Source organism: Mercenaria mercenaria, chromosome 15, assembly GCF_021730395.1.
Source record: "Mercenaria mercenaria strain notata chromosome 15, MADL_Memer_1, whole genome shotgun sequence".
In the NCBI taxonomy this organism is placed as follows: Eukaryota; Metazoa; Mollusca; class Bivalvia; order Venerida; family Veneridae; genus Mercenaria; species Mercenaria mercenaria.
Window position 1 is genome coordinate 34,954,531 of NC_069375.1, and position 15,003 is coordinate 34,969,533.

General features: G+C 33.2%; 1 protein-coding gene across 8 annotated transcripts in view; it reads right to left on the reverse strand.

Annotated features, from left to right (window-relative positions):
* LOC123550936 (putative leucine-rich repeat-containing protein DDB_G0290503) overlaps positions 1-15,003 on the reverse strand; it is a 78,884-nt gene that overhangs the window by 20,653 nt on the left and 43,228 nt on the right. For 7 of the 8 annotated variants that reach the window (XM_045339480.2, XM_045339471.2, XM_053524985.1 and 4 more), the window contains 4 exons: positions 11,738-11,842; positions 5,458-5,511; positions 1,979-2,155; positions 1,328-1,524 (listed from right to left, as the gene is read on the reverse strand). In XM_045339480.2, coding sequence (XP_045195415.2) covers positions 1,328-1,524; positions 1,979-2,155; positions 5,458-5,511; positions 11,738-11,842 — 533 coding nt within the window. Of the gene's footprint in view, positions 1-1,327; positions 1,525-1,978; positions 2,156-5,457; positions 5,512-11,737; positions 11,843-12,790; positions 14,300-15,003 lie in introns of those variants that run through there. The other variant, XM_045339488.2, reaches the window with a different exon arrangement.

A 15,003-nucleotide genomic window follows, 5' to 3' on the forward strand; every position in this document is an offset into this window, starting at 1 on the left:
AGAGCTTCTATAAAAATCGTAAAATACTGAACAAAGAATCATATGATACTCCCTGAATAGGGCTACAGTGGTTTCTTCATGGGAAACGAACCCTAATGCAGATTTTATAAATTAAGAATAGCTGTAAATAAATAATGAGTGTATCGTATTTCCTGTCTTATCATTTAATTATTTAAATATTTAGGTATGTGATTTGCATGATAAAAAAAAGTTAAAAGACCGAAAAATAAACATTCAGAGGGTTAACCTGGTTTGCTTTTTTTTTTTTTTTTGTTAAAGTACCTCCTTATAATCTATTTGTCAATTACAAAAGTATAATCCCAAAGATGAGAGTTAAATTTTTTATATTTGACGTGTATAGTATTTGTTTATTTTGGATTTTATGTCAAAAAGTATATCATAAAAAGCTTATTCCTTATGTAATTTATATTATGTTATGTTTTTCAATAATACCCTGTTATATCACAACAGTTATAAGTTAGCTAAGCAGATTACAGAGGTATTAAGATAAATATTTTTGTTCAAAACAAATATTTATTGCAATTTGCTATTCAAGTATTTTGAAAACTTTGTTAACATTGAGGAAAAGAAAGCACAATCTGTAGAGGTAAAATCCCACTTAATATCCCTCCCACTACTTATGACATAAATGGATAAAAACATAAAACAATTAAAATTTATATACTACTACACTATTAAAATCATATTTCTGCAATTGTAAATATTTTGAAATTAAGCAGAATTTTAGTAATACAGAGCGATGTGGTCCACATACCATTTATATAAAACAATAAGTAAAAAGTTTTATCAGTAAATGATATTCTTTTAAAGATTTTTCATTTTTGGATCAATTTTCTTTAATTTTAAGACAGACTGATATTTGCATTACAGAAAAAACAACAACAACAACAAGGATAAAGTCCAGATGGGGAAACTAGGTCTTAAAAAGGAGCTGTGTTCAATTAACGCTTGATGCCCCCAGTGGCATCCTTGTCGACAGATTTTGCACTCAAGTCCAAAACGAGGTCAAGGTCAAGGTCAAACTGAGGTCAGGTGATGTCTAAAGATGAGGAATGGTCACAGATTACATCTGCATTAGTATAAAGTCATTCTAGTAAGGGGTATTGATGCTAGACGAAACGGTCCCATTTGGTTAACCTCATACGGACGGACGGACAGACAGGACAATCACTATAATATCAGTAGATGCTGGGGGCATAAAAATTCTAAGCACAAATTTTAAAGATATTATTATGTCCTATACAAAATCTGTTTCTTTTGAAATTTTGTCTACATTCAATTCATATGTGTTAAGAATGTTACTTACTGTGTTTGGGAACCATCTGTTTGTGAGAGCTTATGTGTAGAGTATGGAGGGGAACCGCTTCTAGATATATGTGTATTGTGTGGCGGAGATCCATCTGGCATTCCTGACATATGTGTTGAGTTTATGTCAATGTGTAGATGTCTCTCGGATTCAACAGCTCCCTTTAAATGCTGCACCTCTCCCAGTATTTTCTGTAACTGTAACCACACTAAGTCTTGATTATTTATTTTACTTTTTATTTTTCTGACATATATAAGTCTGCCCAAGAAGCAGGGATTTCTTTTGTAAAATCTACATGTTTCAATATATGTATTTTAATAATACATATCAAAAGTAAACTAATGCCATTTTGGATTGATTATTTCTGAGAAAATTTTATGTTTTTATGTGACTCCTCCCATCAAACACACATACACCTAAATTTTCAAAATAAAGGAAAAGAAGGAGCCGTATTTATCAAAGGCCTTTGTCCTAGGTTATAAAACTGAGTCTGAAGGCTAGTCCCAGAGTGCTTCTTTGCAACTGGTCAAATTCAAAAATTTAACTTTCATCAGCCAATCAAATGTTGGGGTTTAACTCAGGTTTATGACCTTAGACCCTATATAACTTGAAGCCTTGCCCCATTTCCCATACATACGAGACTATACTCACCATATCTGACTGATCACTGCCGTTACCCTGCGTTGTCACTTTGATGTTAAGCCGTTGTGCTACTGTGTCTAGTTCATCACATTTAGACTGGTACTGTTTCTCGCGTTCTTTCAACTGGGCATGGAGATCGGCAAGTTCCTGACGTAGCCTAGATACATCTCCATCACTGCTATCTCTCTGTGCATAGAGGATTAACATCAGTGTTGTTATTATCAATTTTAAATATCTCACTAAATGCCTGTCACCCTCTGCTACTAGACAGTTTTTAGACATGCTTTTAAAAAATAATCTTCAGGATCCATCACTCCTAAAAATGGCAAACTCCATAATGACCAAAAATTTTATTGTACCTGGGTGTGGAATTTTCATTGTGTGGAATTTTCATTAAAGATGTTTCTTTTTTCTTAAAAGGTGGCCAATCACAATAAAGCAACATTTTAGGACATTTTTCAGTTTTCGTACATTCTGTTAGAGGTTTATTTAGGGAAAGAAAAGACCCATTACATAGAGTTAGATCCCTATCAGAAATGTCTGTTTTATTACTGTATGAAATTTTGTAAGTACCTCACTTTAAGAAAAAGTATTTAAAAGCAGGCTATTTCTTTTGATTCCAAAATATTTCTAGTTTTTTTTTTTTTTTTTGTTTTTTTACATTTGCATTTGAGAGATACTGGGAGATTTTAACTATTTAAAACAAAAGACAAATTTTAAAACAATGTTTAGCTTTGGAATTCATCTGTTCTCACTCTATTTTGGTTGGACAACCAAGACAGGAAAATCAAATTTTAAAACTACCTTGAGCAAAAATTCATAATGTATTAATAGCTTGGTGAACATAAATAAGTGTAAATGATCAGCTCTTGTAAGTTTCGTACAAATTCATCAGCTGACCACCTTTTTTTTAACATCTCCACAAACATGGTTTTATTTTTTAACCAACAAGTTTTTTAAAATGTTTTTTTTTAACATCTCCACAAACATGGTTTTATTTTTTAACCAACAAGTTTTTGTTTTTTTTGTTTTTTTTTAACATCTTCACAAACATGGTTTTATTTTTTAATTATAGCAACTTTTACAGACTACCATTTTCTGACATTGACATTTTGCATAAACTTGTTCAATTGCAATTATGTCCCAGGGAGCCTTAATCTTTACAAAGGAAAAAGTGTCAAAACGAAAAGGATTAATTCCTAGTTTGACAAAGGAAAACAGTGAAAAACAAAATCTTTCTCAAGTGGAATTACACAAAAAAAAAATGTTCATTTAATCTTACTAAACATCAAACATGCTAAAATGATTAAGTAAATATGCCACAAAGACACAACAATAATTGAAGAGCACTTACTGCCAGATATAAAGCAAATATTATGACACTGTATCAGATTGGACAATTTGTTTAAACTGGTGAAAGAATTTCATTGAAAAGATTTACATTAAAACATCTCCTTTTTTTCCACTTCCAAACACATTATAATGTCACTTTTTGCTTCCCAATTTCAAATTAAAACAGCATTTTTTTTGCTTCGACATTTAACATTTTAACAACATTTTTTGCCTCCCTATTTTACATTAAAACATCATTTTTTGCCACTATATTTTATAACATCATTTTTTTCCCTCCCTATTTCACATAAAACATCATTTTTTGCCTCTATATTTTACATTATAACATCATTTTTTTGCCTCTATATTTTACATTATAACATCATTTTTTTTGCTTTATGTGGCTTTATGAATAGAATGGAAAAAATTAACCAAATTTCGTGACAATTTTTTGGAAAAAAATGAATCAAGCTATAAAACAAATCACAGGCACAGCCGTTCTTGCTTTTTTGAACTTAAAGCCAAAGGGATTAACCAGTACAAATCTTCTGATCCAAAAAACGTCGGCTCGAAATCGGCTTAGGCCCATTATCAACAACTACTTCAGTGGACTTATCTAAATCCCTCACAAAACCTGTAAATAATGGTACCGAAAGTTTAATACTCTTTTACAATCATTGAAAAATTAATCGTCAATTGACAGCTCTTGTCAAGTACAATTAGCAAAATATAATTGCAATTCTAGTCGGCCATGTTTAACATACAGATTAACTGATCAATTATTCAGCTCTAGCAACCATGTGCAAAAAATCAGAAATAACAAGTTGCCATAAAATGGTGGACACTTTCCGGCATTGCAATATTTCACTAATTGCCGAAACTGCTTATCTACACATCTCATCCATTTTTTATCATTCTTACAAGTCAAATTGAATATAAAACAAAGTATAACCCTCAAATGCATGTAACAGTAAATCAAGTACCCCTCAATAATTACAAAATTGTAACAGAATTTATGGTGTATATAATTTGAGAAAATCCACTAAACTATCTTACTGTGAACCTATCCGGTTCTACAGTACTAAACAAACTAGCATTTAGCCCTTCTTTTAATACGGTTACGTGTCTAAATGCTCTTTTCAGACTGGTCGTGGTTATATTAATCAAAACCAAAAACAATTAGGAAGATTAGAATAAATACTTCTTTAACTTCTTTTGCTTCTACAGGTCTATAATTATGAACTTTCCACACTGGTCGTGAATCAAAACAAAAAGATTAGGGAGCTGTCAGTTTAACCTACCTTTGGCGGCTCTGACATAATATCAGAACAGAACATATATTCATCAGTCTTAAGCTTATCAACATTGCTGTCTTGGTATTAGAAAATCAAAATTCAAATGCTTTCTACAGAGTTTGTTCTGTTCATTCTAACTAATAAATTTTAGAAATAATTTTTTAGAACTGTATTCTAGACATTGCTTTATGGGCACATGTCAATAAAAGCAATTTAAAAACAGAATTGTAAAAAACAAATCAACAAGACATGGGGAAATTGCATCAAAACCTGGTTATTCAAGACTTAGCATTTTCAGTTTTAATACCAGTGATCTTTGACCAAACTAAGAGACCCTTAATGGCCAGAAAATAATCCCCCAACCTATCTGTCTTTATTATACTACCTGCCAAGTCACACTATCACATCTCTAATTAGTAACTGTGTTGATTTTTCCACTTTTAGTGACAGCAACCAAAAATACAATCCAGTGCTAGTTTTTCACATAAGCTCTATATACGCCATGTTTGGTGACAATATGTTGATCTTAACTGAAGTTTTAATTTTGAAACCCACTTTTAGCAATTGTGACCTTGACCCTATGGATCTAAACATTTTTTTTTTTTTCTATTTAAAAAGACAGTGACCTTGACTATGACTCCATAGACCCCATATACAATACCAGCATTGATCTCATTATAAGCCACCTAAAGACCAAGTTTCAATTCAAAATCTCAACCCAAACATATGTTACTGAGGGGAAATGAAAAGACACTGCCCATCCATCCATCTGCCCGCCCATTGACACCACCAATCGAACAACCCTAATGCATTTCTAAATTCAACAACAACAACAACACTTCACCAAGAGGATATTCTTACCTTATCTCTTGCTCTGTCCTTACATCTTTCTTTCTCTAGTTGTTTTTGCAGGCACTGAAACACGAAGATTGACAACTGAATGACTCGAGAATATTTTTTTACCCCTAGAAATCAATCATTTTATTAGCATAAAATTTCACAATTTCTGCCAAAAAAGCTATTTTGCAGGGATATGAGTATGTTGACCTGAAATCTCTTAACAATACCACAGTCACACATACGGAGCGGATAGCTACCTCTAGCTACGGAAAGAAACGTAGTAATTCGCATCAATCCATACCTGAACCGTACTTTAAAGTAGTAATTCGTACCAATCCGTATCAGTCCGTACGGCTCAGGTACGGATCGATACGGATTACTACGTTTCTATCCGTGGCTAGACGTAGCTATCCGCGCCGTATGTGTGACTGGGGTATAAGGCAGTTCAGCAGACTGTTGTCAAGTAATACACCTGCTAATTTACAATAACAGTCAAACTTCGTTAACTCAAACTCGGATAATTCATACACCACCTTTCTTTCGAACTCATCGTCAGGTCCCAGAAAAATCCCTGTATAATGAATTTTGTTTGACGGCTCAAACAACCGATCACTCGAAGAAATTTTGCTGGTACCATCAAGTTCAATTTAACGAAGTTCCACTGTATCTGTGTTCAAACAGTCTAATACAAGTTACATTTCATTCGAAGTATTTATAAATACTTATAAAATTTGGTTTTCGGCTGGAAGAGGTAATTTTAGCGTAAGTATAGATTTGATAAAGATACGTTGCCCAAGGAATTATATGGGCAAATTACATGGATGTATGACTATCACTTTTCATTTCATTTCATTTCATTTCATTTCTAGTTTAATTCAAACCTGCATTTCTAATAAAATTAATGTCAGCTAAATATATAATTGTCAATGCAATCTTCGACAAATATAATACAATGTTTCTTACATTAATTTTACAACATTCCTAAGGCAACGTCTTTTTCTTCAATTTTTACTTAATGCTAATATATCTCGATCTTCATTGCGTAACCAAAGTAAAACCAAAGTAAGAAAATCAAGTTTCAAAAAATACCTCCAGTTGAAATCGGATATTTAGCACTTATTGCGAATGGTTTATCATTAAAGCTTAGAACAAATGCATTACTTCACAATAATCTAATTAACGGCTTCTAAATATATGACTGTTTCCTTGGAATTAATTTTGTTGACACAAAAACAAAATATGTATCAATTCATTCTCCCATTAAAAAAAAAAAATTCATACTATTTTTGTTGGAAATAAGTCATAAGAGTTATGACATATGTCTTGTTAACATTTCATAGAGAACATTACACTTTTTCATTACAGTACTGTGGATATCTAGCCTGGTCGTAAACTGAGCATGTAGGATGGTCATCTTTTTTTATTTTTAACTGTCATCTTTTTTTATTTAGAATCAGAACTATTTCGTTCAACCCTGTTCAAAATGCTTAATCATAACCTCCGGAATGTAAACCAGTTTCAAACCTCACAAATAATACCAAAACTCCTGGCAGCAGCCTACTGGGTGTGCCCCCATTTGACACCTTTAAACATAGAACTGTTAACCTTGTCATAAATGAACACAATCAAATTGTACCAATCTCAATAAAGTTATATTTCACAATGACATTGACCAAAATCTGATTAATCATGCAATTCATTCATAAAATGATTGGTCTTATCTAACTATTCACAAAGATAAAATACTGTACAATCTTCATTCAAGCTGCTAAAATATCACAATGATAATCGTTCCATGTGGAATATTCTTGTGCTGATTAAACATGGCATTGATGAACCATGAATAAATGGTCCATGACATGATGGTTAAGGAAAATTTTCAACATTGACACATTCTGATGTCCTAGCTATATTTCTAAGTCAGACTAGATGCAATATCTACAAATTGTTTTTTTTCCAGTTAGACAGAATAGTAACAACTAATAGCTACATGGTTTTATGTTCAAATTACATAAATTAATGGAATTATGTTATTACCAAAAATCAGCAAGTTTGACCTCTTCATATATTGGTTATAATTTAAACATTTAGTTTTTCTCATGATTCTACTTAGTTGTATTTTGGCTAAAATTTAAACATTTGGTTTTCGTGATGATTTGACTTCTTCGTATTTTGGCTAAAATATTAACATTTGGTTTTTGTCATGATTTGTCTTCTTCGTATTTTGGCTAAATTTTTAACATTTGGTTTTTGTCATTTGTTTTCTTAGTATTTTGGCTAAAATTTTAACATTTGGTTTTTCAGGGTTCATATAGACAAGGCAAAGTCAAATTCAAGGACTTTTCAAGGACTTTTCAAGCACTAGTCTTATAGTTTTCAAGGACTTATTTATAAATAATACTTACACAGATTTGTAACGAATTAACGCCATTTTAATCAGGGGAGACAACGCTAACAGAAAGTACGAAACATTCGTACCCAAACTTTGCTTTCGTCCCGAACACATTCGACCTTTTTTATTACGGCGTTTTCGTAGCTTCTGGCTTTTGTCATGATTTGACTTCTTCACATATTGGCTAACGTTTTAACACTTGGTTTTTGTTATGATTTTTGGCTAAAATTTTAACATTTGGTTTTTGTCATGATTTGACATCTTCGCATTTTGGCTAACGTTTTAACACTTGGTTTTTGCTATGATTTTTGGCTAAAATTTTAACATTTGGTTTTTGTCATGATTTGACATCTTCGCATTTTGGCTAACGTTTTAACACTTGGTTTTTGTTATGATTTTTGGCTAAAATTTTAACATTTGGTTTTTGTCATGATTTGACTTCTTCGTATTTTGGTTGCAATTTAAACATTTGGTTTTAGTCATGATAATTATGCACTGACTAACCAATATCCAACACACTGCATTCCAATGTTCTTTGTGAAAAAAAAAAAAAAAAAAAAAAAAGCTTCACACCTCATTATTATGATCACCTATCTAAGCTGCTTTCACATGACCTAATAATAGTTGGTCACTTTACATAATATATTTTTATGTAACTGATTACAAATATTAATGACCTTACACAAGATCATTTACGAGGTTTATTACTAGGTATTTACAGACATCAGGCAAATATTTTTTACAGGATTCTTGAAAAATCATTCAAGACCATACACAACAAAAATATTTTTTAACCTGCTAAATTTCTAAAATGGACTGATTCATCATTCAATCTGGGCAATACCAGTTATTATTCGTAATCATACGGAAAATGCCGTTAATTGTCATTACAGAATTTCTATCTGACAAAAAAAAAAAAAAAACACAACCAAATTGTTATTGACGTTAAATGCTAACAAGAGGACCATGATGGTCCTGAATCGCTCACCTATCCCCACATGACCAAGTGTTGAACTGAGTATGACGTCGTTATTTCTATTATTTGACATAGTGACCGAGTTTTTGAGCAAATGTGACCTAGATATCATCAAGATAAAAAATTCTGACCAATTTTTATGAAGATCCATTGAAAAATATGACCGCTAAAGAGGTCACAAGGTTTTTCTATTATTTGACCTAATGACCTAGTTTTTGAAGGCACGTGACCCACTTTTCAATTTGACCTAGATATCATCAAGGTGAACATTCTCATCAATTTTCATGAAGATCTCGTGAAAAATATGGCCTCTAGAGAGGTCACAAGGTTTTTCTATTTTTCGACCTACTAACCTAGTTTTTGACCGCACATGACCCAGTTACGAACCTGACCTAGATATCATCAAGCTGAACATTCTGACCAATTTTCATGAAGATCCATTGAGAAAGATGGCCTCTAGAGACATCAAAAGGTTTTTCTATTTTTAGACCTACTGACCTAGTTTTTGACCGCACGTGACCCAGTTTCAAACTTGACCTAGATATCATCAAGGTGAACATTCTGACCAATTTTCATGAAGATCTCTTGAAAAATATGGCCTCTAAAGAGGTCACAAGATTTTTCTATTTTTAGATCTACTGACCTAGTTATTGAAGGCACGTGACCCAGTTTCGAAACTGACCTAGATATCATCAAGGTGAACATTCTGACCAATTTTCATATATAAAGATCCCATGAAAAATATGGCCTCTAGAGAGGTCACAAATTTTTTTCTATTTTCAGACCTACTGACCTAGTTTTTGACCGTACGTGACCCAGTTTCAAATTTGATCTAGATATCATCAAGGTGAACATTCTGACCAATTTTTATGAAGATCCATTGAGAAATATGGCCTCTAGAGAGGTCACAAGATTTTTCTATTTTTAGACCTACTGACCTAGTTTATGACCCCATGGACCCAGTTTCAAACTTGACCTAGATATCATCAAGATGAACATTCTGACCAATTTTCATGAAGATCCATTGAGAAATATGGCCTCTAGAGAGGTCACAAGGTTTTTCTATTTTTAGACGTACTGACCTAGTTTTTGACCCCATGTGACCCAGTTTCGAACTTGACCTAGATATCATCAAGGTGAACATTCTGACCAATATTCATGAAGATCTCTTGAAAAATATGGCCTCTAGAGAGGTCACAAGGTTTTTACTATTTTTAGATCTACTGACCTAGTTTTTGACCCCACGTGATCCAGTTTCGAACTTGACCTAGATATCATCAAGATGAACATTCTGACCAATTTTCATGAACATCCATTGAGAAATATGGCCTCTAGGAGGTCACAACGGTTTTTCCTATTTTAGACCTTGACCTAGTTTTTGACCCCACGTGACCCAGTTTAAAACTTGACCTTGATATCATCAAGATTAACATTTGCCAATTTTCATGAAGATCCATTGAAAATATGGCCTCTAGAGAGGTCGACAAGGTTTTTCTATTTTTTAGACGTACTGACCTAGTTTTTGACCCACGGACCAAGTTTCGAACTTGACCTGATATCATCAAGATGAACATTCTGACCAATTTTCATGAAGATCCATTGAGAAATATGGCCTCTAGAGAGGTCACAAGGTTTTTCTATTTTTAGACCTACTGACCTAGTTTTTGACCGCACGTGACCCAGTTTCAAACTTGACCTAGATATCATCAAGATGAACATTCTGAAATTTTTCATGAAGATCTCATGAAAAATATGGCCTCTAGAGAGGTCACAAGGTTTTTTCTATTTTTAGATCTAGGACCTAGTTTTTGACCGCTCGTGACCCAGTTTCGAACTTGACCTAGATATCATCAGATGAAACATTCTGACCAATTTTCATGAAGATCCATTGTGAAATATGCTCTAGAGAGGTCACAAGGTTTTTCTATTTTTAGAATCTAACTGACCTAGTTTTTGATCCACGGACCCATTTTCGAACTTGACCTAGATATCATCAAGATGAACATTCTGACCAATTTTCATGAAGATCCATTGAGAAATATGGCTTCTAGAGAGTGTCACAAGGTTTTTCTATTTTTAAGACCTACTGACCTAAGTTTTTGTCCCCAGTGTCCAGTTTCAAACTTGACCTAGATATCATCAAGATGAACATTTTGACCAATTTTCATGAAGACCTCATGAAAAATATGGCCTCTAGATAGGTCACAAGGTTTTTTCTATTTTAGATCTAGTGACCTAGTTTTTGACCGCACGTGACCCAGTTTCGAACTTGACCTAGATATCATCAAGAGAACATTCTGACCAATTTCATGAGAGCCATTGTGAAATATGGCCTCTAGAGAGGTCACAAGTTTTTCTATTTTTAGATCTACTGACCTATTTTTGATCCACGTGACCCAGTTTCGAACTTGACCTAATATCATCAAGATGAACATTCTGACCAATTTTCATGAAGATCCATTGTGAAATATGGCCTCTAGAGAGGTCAACAAGGTTTTTCTATTTTTTAGATCTATGACCTAGTTTTTGATCCCACGTGACCCAGTTTCGAACTTGACCTAGATCATCAAGGTGAACATTCTGACCAATTTTCATGAAGATCTCATGAAAAATATGGCCTCTAGAGAGGTCACAAGGTTTTTCTATTTTAGATCTACGACCTAGTTTTTGACCGCACATGACCCAGTTTCGAACCTGACCTAGAATCATCAAGATGAACATTCTGACCAATTTTCATAAAGATCCCATGAAAAATGTGACTCTAGAGTGTGTCACATAGAAAAAGTTTTATTACGGACGACGAGACGCCATGGATCACAAAAGCTCACCTTGTCACTTTGTGACAGGTGAGCTAAAAATTATTAAAAAAACCTTATAAGACATTACAAGACATAACTATTAAATTTAAATCAAGAAATAAACAAAGACCTTACCTCCACAGCCTCTTCACTCATTGTCAGTGAATTCTGAGCTTTTTCGAGCAAGTCCCGGAAGTTTTCCAGCTCTCCCTCTCTCTTTCCAAGGGTACGTACAAGTTTCTGCAACAAATAAAATGACAGTTTAATACAAGAATGGGCTATAATGTGTAAAATCTAAAAGAAAAAAAAAATATCATATTGCAGACATTATTTCTCTAGAAAACTTTATAGAAGATGTGCAACTCTTTCAATAAAACTTTTAGAATTGTGAACAAAAATGTATAAATGTTTTACAATTATGCAAAATATTTAGTCTTGTATTCTAGTTCCTTTTTTTTTTTTTTTTTTTTTTTGGATTTAACGTCGCACCGACACATGATAGGTCATATGGCGACTTTCCAGCTTTAATGGTGGTGGAAGACCCCCAGGTGCCCCTCCGTGCATTATTTCATCACAAGCGGGCACCTGGGTAGAACCACCGACCTTCCGTAAGCCAGCTGGATGGCTTCCTCACATGAAGAATTCAATGCCCCGAGTGAGGCTCGAACCCACATCGATGAGGGGCAAGTGATTTGAAGTCAGCGACCTTAACCACTCGGCCACGGAGGCCCCTTGTATTCTAGCTATTGTAATGTGAAAAAATACAAGCTTATTTTTATCAAAGTAAACATTGTCTTGACAATTTCAATACATTTCATACTATTTCACTACCAAACAAGTTATTTTATTACATTTTATTACAAATTTAAATTGTACTATGACCATGAAACTTGCATGCAAAACTTCAATCAAATTCTCTATGCCAAACAAGGGCAATTATTTGAATTAATTTCAAACAAGAGTTCCCTATGTTTGATGGGAAAGTCGACTTGTATGAAATTTCAGTTCAATATAATTATTTAACTGTTACCGAGATACAGCTGGACTGTTGCATGCATAAATTGAACCAGATTTTCAAAGTACTTTAAATTTAAACTAACTTGAAAATGAGTGTTTTTTTTATATTATTTATTTCATACTTGCTTTATATTTGATGGGCAGCATCAATTCTAATCTGTTAAAACTTACTTTATTTCCAAAAGTAACAACCTCTGTTCTGCTATTATGGTTGACTACATCTCTAATAATCTTACTCTGAGCAAGTTTGTTCGAAATATTTTCAGATTTTTGCAAAACGGAAGCCATCAAATATTTCAAAGATTTCAAATCTGGCTCTTTGTAAACTTCCTTTTGGGGATACGTTAGATCTATTCTGTCACAGCTTGTGTCCGAATATGTCCTGTAATCAGAGTCAGAGTCAATACATTTGTTACATTTCGGCACATCAGACACGCTTAATTTTGCAAGTTTGTTATCTAGCTGCTGACTTAAATGTGAATGAGTTATTTTCAAGTCAATTCTATGATCCTCATTTTCATCATCACTATCTGACAGTTGTTCTGTGTCCGAGTTCACCACAAGTTTTGGAATAGCAATTCTCTTTTGGTTCAAAGTACGACTTCTTTGCATGCGCTTTTTTCTGTCCGGTGCCTTCCGTTTCAACCTTGCAACATCATTAAAGTCCATACTAGTTAATACTTCATCCGTGTCACTGCCGCCACAGTTTTCTGGCCATTCCAGGAATTCTTGCAAGCTCTTGTCGAACTGAGAGCCACGATTTCGTTCCCAAGGTGCTTTATACTCCTCAAGATCGGACCAGAATTGTTTTTCTACATACGGGGACTTCCAAACCTTCATGCGAGTGTAATAGCTTGCATCTGCATAAGACCTATCAGATATCTCTGAGCACGTGTCAGACTCCAATGCTTTCAATGTGTCATTATATATATTATCAATGTCAAGATCTAATAAATTATTTTCCATAATTCCGTTGCTATGGTTACCTAAAGCTCTACTCCTTAACATACAAGTTGGTAAAAGGTAGTCAAAATTATGATCCATTCTTGATATTATTTTTTAACAGCAAATTAAAAGAGGAAAAAGTCCATTCATATTTACTAAATGTATCACTAATTTGGTATCGCTGTTTTTTCTCCAAATATAAAAAAAAAAAAACTATTTCTGAATAACAGTCCTCTTTCTTCAACACGTTTTATTAAACTAAATGTCCAGTAGCAAGAACTATTTTCTTCTGCCCAATAATCCAGTAAGAAAGTCCATGCCCTTTGGTTAGCAGCCTTTTAGCACTAAGCAAACTACTTTCAAGTTCAACATTATTTTATTTATCCCTCTCGACATGCCGCAAAAATAGACTCGACAGGTCTAAAATAGCAATTTAAATCCAATAAGCTGCTTCTTGGACTACAAGAGGTTTTTGATTGTTATTAGTTCTTACAATCCCTACTCCCTATACGGTTAAAATGAAATATGTCAATTCTGTTAAACCAATTAACCAAATAAATCTCTACCAAACAGTATTAATTGTTTTTGCGGCAGATTTTAATTCCAAACTAGGTAACGCACACAAGTTCTGTCTGAGTAACTTTGAAATACAGCACTTCTTCAGAGTCAATTAGTTGCCACTATTTACTAAACAGGAGTCATTTATTTGTAAAACACATAAATGAGATTTATTGGAGATATGAGATTTATTGGAGATTGCAAACTGTATCAATTTAAGCCAATAAGACTGAGACAGTGTTTAATCTAGTATAAATCCATATCAACTTATCACATTTTTCTTCCAAAAAATTTAAAGATAAAAATCTATGTCATTTTTTTCTCTTAAAATAATCTCTCTTCATTCACATAAAATATCAAATTTATAGAATCAGTTTATAATTTCTAATATCTTAAACAGATTGTCATCCATTCCTAAAAGTTTAAAGATATATTAGTCTTGAAAACAACCCTTTAATTCATAAAAAGAGGACAACAACACTTAACTTTTCGAAAGCCTAAAAAATTTAAATGAATGAAATTATTAAGTTGAAAAAAAAAAAGGCATAAAAATGCAAAACAGAGTTATGGAACCTATGCATTGCATGTCAGTTCATCAGTGAAGCAGATGCAAACAACAACAGGTCAGTGCATGCTAAAAATAGCACACAGGGCTTTTGAAATTGTTGGTTTCTCATTTTTAAGACCAATTTTCAGACATGGTGAAAGATATAAATTAAAAAATAGGTTACAGGTGTTACAACAGTACATCTTTAGACGAATGCAGATAGCCGACTTAAATGTTCAAACTGCTTCAGATGTGGATCAGTAGCTAATTCTTGAGCCAATATTTTTAAAAATCTGGAAGGCTGATAATTAGAGAACTCATTTGTATGAAACCT